Below are 6,252 nucleotides of genomic sequence, written 5' to 3'. Positions count from 1 at the left end.
ACGGGGGTCCCGCATCCTCCGCGGGGGCTCCGCGCCCCGACGGCAGCGCCCGCCCCGCCGCCCCCCCGCCCGCCGCCGGCAGCGGGGAGGGCCCGCAGCGCAGGCCCGGTCCCAGGCTCGGCTGCCAAGCAGCCCGAGCCTCTTCCCGCAGAAATGGTGGTGCCTCCCACGCAGGAGCGAGATCCCACGGTGTGCTCGCTTGGGTTTTCCAGCTCCCGCCGGGAGCCGCGGCCCGGGAGCCGCGAGGGTGAACTCTGGACACTTCGTTGTTTTTCCTCCTCGCCTCGTGACTTTTATGGCCTGTCACGGAGGGAAGGCAGAGGAACGCGAGGCGAGATCCCTGCCCGCTGCTCGCTTCCTGCCTCCTTCCCGCAGTCCCGGCCACCGCAGCAACTCCGATGGCAGCCCCAGCGCCCCAAACAACCTGCTGCGGGGGATTCCGAGCTCCCACGGCTCTCTCCTGACCCGTCCTGCTTCCACCACCCATGTTTGTCCTCACGCTTGATGCTTCGTGTATTCCCAGATGTTGGCCAAAACCTGGATCAAACCTGGTAGGGATTACAGGGTCCGAGGAGGAGATCTGAGCTCAACTCATTGGTGTTGACTTGTTGCAGACTGGATGCTGTTGGCTTCTCCTTGAGAAGCCTGTTCCTCTTGGACCAAGCCACATCTGTAACGTGTTGTTGGAAGTTTTGTGACCTGATTCTCTGGTGTTCTGGAGTTCCTTATAACCTAAATGACTTGGAGATGGCTTGGATAAGGGCAGAGTCCTTTAAAAGGGTTGCACAGGGGGGAGGTGGCTTGTTTTGGAGGAATAATGTATGGGTGACCCAGATTTCAGAACTGTGCCTGAATTGGGTGAGCAGGAGGTATCTGTAAATCAGAGTTGAAGTTGTACCATATCTGAATTCTTCTTAATTCTTTGTTAATGCTGGGAGCAGTTTCTGTCCTGCCTGTACAGCAGCCCAGTGGTCTGGGTAGATCTCAGTGGGGTTATATGGTCTAGGCCCTAGTGACAGCAGGGCCTGAGGTCACTGTTCCTGCTGTCTGAAATAGTGGGACACGAATACTTCCTCTGGGAACTTCTTGTGCATCCTGATAGATTTTACCAGTACGAGTCTGTTCCCCCAGCCTATTTTTTTTTTTTATTTCATCTTACTGACTTTAGAGGGATGTTCTTACTCTTGTTCTGTTGAGTCTTATCCTTTCTTACAGTTCACTTGTTTCAAGTGCTTTCTAGCAGGAAAGAGCCAAATTACGTTATAGTTTTTGATTTTTTTTCTAATTTTTTTCTTCTTTTTAATGTAATCTACTTTGGAGTCTGGTTTAAAGTGGGCTATTTTATTTAATTAGTTTGTATTCATGTAAATTATGTTCAGTCTCAGTGGTTATTCCAGGCAAAATTTAAGAAACAGCCCGCAAGGGATTTCAAATTCGTAATTGGAATCACATTTTGTTCCAAGGATGTTTGATTCTAAGAGTTACTGTGCTTTCTGTCATCTGGTATCTTTCCAGCTTGATGTTGTTTACTTAGTTACTGTTTAGCTAAATTATCCATAGCTAGTTTATTTCAGTAGTCATGCCTGGGAAGTTTTGCAATTCCTTTGCAGCTCCTCACTGAACTCCAGCCGAATCTTTTGATGAAGTACTTAGCAGTGACTTCAGTGCAAATGTAGTTGTGCTCTACTGTTTTGGCACTTGGGCTGTATAGAGAGGAATTATTTCTCTCCTTCATGATCACACAGTTGACATTTGTATCATCAGCCATTTGGGGGCAGATGCCTTAACCTGACCCCTGGCAGGTATTTACATTCCCAGCTGGTTATCACTGCATCGAATCCAGAATTCTACTAGAAAAGTAGCCAGTCTTGATTTCAAGATATCAAGCGAGAGACTGCACTAGTTCCCCAGGTAAATTATTCCAATGGCTCATTACCCTCACTAATTTCTTATCTCAATCTGTTCCGGCCACAAAGTCTTGCTACAAGTTTTCGTGTCAGATTACAGAGCCTTCTGCTGCCAGGATGACACGTTCCAGCAGAAAGATGGCCTGTTAGCTGTGTTCAGCTCTTCCTTTTGGGAAGAGGCAGTCATGGAGGTGGAGTCTGGGTGATCAGTGGCTGAGTGTGTGGACAGGACTTCAGAGAAATGTGATTGAATAACTCATATTGTTTGGAGTTTGCCTTCACGTGATGAGTAATCCAGCATGACAACAGGCTACTGTTGAAGGAACGATCCAGTTCTCACTCAGTCCTGGCTGCAAATTCCTGCTGCTTCTCTTGGACCGGATCTGGTGACCAAGAGGCCTCAAATCAGTCCCCAGCCCCGCGAGGCAGCCGCCCCTCCGTCCGTGCGCCCCGGCCCGGGCTCCGCGGGGATCCTGCTCCAACTGAAAATTAACCCCCTTCCAAAATAAAAAATATGACTTTTGGATCTGGAAGTGGGATCAGGTTGTCTTATGGCCAGACAGGATTGCTGCGAAAGTGTAGCATGAGAAACATGGAGAGGGACCACCTCTTTCAACAGCAGCCCCCCTGCCTGTGCTGGATTAGATGCCAGAGGGAAACACACGTTTAGTTCCTACGTTTTTGTGCTGAGATAAACAGGCTGTGGTTGCACAAATCCTCTCATCTGGCACTCCTGTTGAAAGAAGCTGTCATGACTACCTGCTGTCATCCATGCTGGTTCCCTGCTCCAGTTTGTTGTGAGACCACACATACATCTATACCACCAGAAGAGACAGGGCAGTGTGGGGGTGGGAATGAGAAGGGCAAAGGATGGAACTCCTTTTAGCACTGAAGAGTGTGTGAAAGTAAGGCTTGAGATACAGGAGTCGTCACAAGCACACCTTACCTTAAATCTTGATAGAAGCTAATGTGTTTTTTCACCTCCCCTTTGCAGCAGATGTATGAGAGTAGCTGCCCTGATTTACTCAGTAGTGAAGGTTAACTCTGTTGCGTGACTTGGGAGAACTGGGTTTAGTCAGTACTGGATTTAGGTCAGCTGCATTTATGTTTTTGGTCAAGAAGCATGTGTTGCAGTTTGACTTTGTGTGTGGGAAAGAGCATCTAACATAGGAAAAAGAAGGTCTGTGCCTTGTCTGTGATGCACTGGTACCTATGGTGGACTCATCAGTGCAGAAAAGCATTCATGCATTCTAGATATGAGGTTCTTGGTGGTGTTCAGTGCTGAGCAAGGTGGGGTGCCCTTTTGGGAAAGCTTCATTAATCTTGTCTCTTCCATTAACAAGTGACTCCAACTTTCTTGCTCTCACAGTGGGATTAGTTTGCTGAGACAAAATGCGTTCCCCATCTCTTCTTTTGAACACCATTCCTTCAAGTGCAGGGGATGAGGAACTGAGCCTGTGGTGGAGGCTTGTTTTGAGCTCATGGTTTGGGGCTTGGATTAAAAGTGAGATGAAGTCAAAGCAGAAATTCCCATGACTTTAGTACAAGTTCAGGGCAAGGTCAAGGGGAGGACTATTGGTTTTGATAGTGGGAAAAGTTTAGAAGGGGGAAGGAAGGTGATTACCATGACATGTGTACAAATATACGTAGATAAACAGAGTTACATAGGTAAATATATACAAAATAGAGGGTGTTCTGATGCTAGGAGAGTTTGAAGAGGAGTGACTGTAGAAACTGTAATTGGATAGTACACAAGGAGTGAACTGAGATGGGAGGAACACATGAACCTGCTGCTCAGAAAATACTGCATTAAGGCAGAGTTGGCCATAAATTTGCTTCCTGAAAACACACCCTATTTGCATCGTCACAAAGAAGTGTGTGACATTTAAACATCAAACCACCTCTTTGTAACCTCAAATTGAACATCAGCTGCAGGCAGGGGCCTCAGTGTGTGAGGTCCACTGCCCACGGCCTCGCTGGTGCTCAGAGTACATTTAGTTCCTGCCACTGATCGTACACAAAAATTCCCAAACCTTTACCTGGATCAGGCTGAGGTGGTCCTCAGTGGGATCCACAAGCTTGGTGGCCCCCTGCATGTGCCACCCATGGGCAGAGCAGAGTTGGACACTGGTGAGCAGACGCAGCCTTGCACAGGGTGTGGCTGGAGGAGAGGTGAGGAATGGCTCCTGCTTGATAAATCCAGCAGTAGAGTTTGTAAATCCAAATACAACCCTCTGGAGGGGAGGGGATTAAGATCTTAGTCATATTAGGGCACGATGTGTTCAGATTGTAGGAGCCCAGGGATAATCAGGGGACACTTGGGATACAAGCAGGCCTGTAACCAGTTGGATATGGTCCCTGTTCACAGCTGCCACGGCGTGGCTGCCGTGGCTACACTTTTGTAGTCAATAATAGAAAGAGATGCCCAGAGCAGTGTTAAACTAACACATATGCCACTAGTGGGGAGGAGAAGAAGATGCTTTGCTCGCAGTCTTGCTGGGCAGCTACAAAAAGTAAGGATGTGTAAGTTGTATGGTATGTGTGCCTTACACTCACAAAAATTTGTGAGTGTAATGATCAAAAGTGCCTATAAATAGACTTTGAATAGACTAAATCTTAACTGGGCCCTTATATCTTCACTACGGATTCCTGTCCTGTGAGGAGGAACTGGTGGAGACTTGGTAAAGTACATGGGTAAGATTTGCTGGTACAGCCCATTTTACAGAAGGAAGGATGCTGCGGCCGTACCCGTGTCTAGCAAAGCTCTGATGCTGTAGCTGGGCCTGGACTCCAGGCAAAATCCTTTTGGCATGGACTAAGCCTGAGTTTAGATGCTGAAATTCTGCTGTAGGTGTTCCATAGTGCAGGCATCCAAGGATAACTGCAGACCTATGAATTGTAATCTGGCTGCAACATTTGAGTTCATCTCCTCTCTGAGGTACTCTGAGATCACTGTCTGGTTTTACAGGTGAGCCAGGCTGATAGTGAAGTTGAGAAGGTGCTGTATGTATCTGTTTTCCCACTGTTGCTGGATTTATAGGAGAAGAGATGTTCTGAGTATGCTGCCAGCTCTGCAGGACAGGGACAGTGTCTCAGTGCACAGTATTTAGAACAGTGAGGATTTAGTCCTGATTGTTGGTATTTCAGATGGCTCAAATAACTCTTCTCGATGTTTGTTGCTTCTCTGCATCCCTCTTTTTCTGTGACTCACCTTGCACATGGAGATATTTCAGGCTGGAGTCTGGGTGCAATATAGCTGATAGATCTTGTGGGTGTTTTTAAAATGATGTACTTCTTTCTCCCTTCTCTACCCTTCCCCATAGAATATCCTGAGCTGGGATCCACGGGGACCTGCAAGGATCATTGAAGTCCAACTCCTGGGAAAGATGTTTTCTCCTGGAAAGGCATATTCCAGGCAAGGAGAAGCTCAGGATGGGCAGTGGGGGTAGCACTGAGAATGCTGCAGTGCAACACACCACCCTGTTAAGACTTTGTGCTGTGACAAACCCTGAGGCAGAGAGAGGATGCTGCGGGGAAAGACAGGCAAAGGGAAGTGGGACTGTCCCTATTTTTATAGCAAACTATGGGTTGTGGTGTGTTTTCTTACATGTGCAACTGGCTAGGGAAGATGGGTTTACCTCTCAAGTCATCCAGTAATTTCTTAGTAACAACTGGTGCTGTGTGGAAGCACGGGAAATACATTACTGCGCTCTTCCTCATCCCTGGGCACAGTTGGGAGGAGGGGATGTGCTGTAAGTGTGTTCCTGTAGGCACAGGGTGAACACTGCCCGTTTCGGTGCCATCTGGGAAGTCAGCCTTCCTCTGATGTTGCTCCTACAGTTCACTTTGTCTTCCTGCCCCTGCACAACGAGCAGACTGAGCTGTTTCATTTTGGAGAGGTGCAGAGATGAGCAATTTGGACGTATGCTGGAGCAATGAAGTGTGCCTTATCCTGGAAGAGCAAGGCCAGGCATGCAAGTTATGTCATTGTAGTGTTTGCTCTGACCAGTCACAAGGGAGGGTCAGGGCCTTAAAAGGCAGCTAAAAATGGTGTCTGCATGTATAGAAAAGTCACGACAGCTGAGTTGCCCAGTGAGTGTTATCAGATATACCACAGACATTTTTCTTTCATTCCATACCAGCATCATTTTTACCTATTCAGCTGCTGAGTGTGTAATAGCAGTGATATCAAAGGCTTGAAAACAGAAGGTAAAAGGGGAAAAATGGATTGACTCCAACTCTTGATAGTCATAGCAAAATGACTTTAAAAGAAAAAGTGAGATGTGCTGCATTGCGTGCGAGATGAAACCTGGCATGATTAAAACTCTCAAGAAGGAAATCTACC

General features: G+C 47.6%; 1 protein-coding gene across 2 annotated transcripts in view; it reads left to right on the top strand.

The window, feature by feature from the left end:
• The first annotated feature begins 181 nt into the window (after positions 1 to 181).
• Positions 182 to 6,252, top strand: part of ARHGEF5 (Rho guanine nucleotide exchange factor 5) — a 35,599-nt gene continuing 29,528 nt past the window's right edge. For both annotated transcript variants that reach the window (XM_032688314.1, XM_032688312.1), the window contains exon 1: positions 182 to 551. In XM_032688314.1, the coding sequence (XP_032544205.1) occupies positions 486 to 551 (66 nt within the window). In that variant the 5' untranslated portion in view covers positions 182 to 485. The remainder of the gene's footprint in view (positions 552 to 6,252) is intronic.

The sequence above is a fragment of the Chiroxiphia lanceolata genome, chromosome 5 (genome assembly GCF_009829145.1).
Source record: "Chiroxiphia lanceolata isolate bChiLan1 chromosome 5, bChiLan1.pri, whole genome shotgun sequence".
In the NCBI taxonomy this organism is placed as follows: Eukaryota; Metazoa; Chordata; class Aves; order Passeriformes; family Pipridae; genus Chiroxiphia; species Chiroxiphia lanceolata.
The sequence above is the reverse complement of the archived record's forward strand: the minus strand, read 5'-3'. Positions and strand labels throughout refer to the sequence as shown.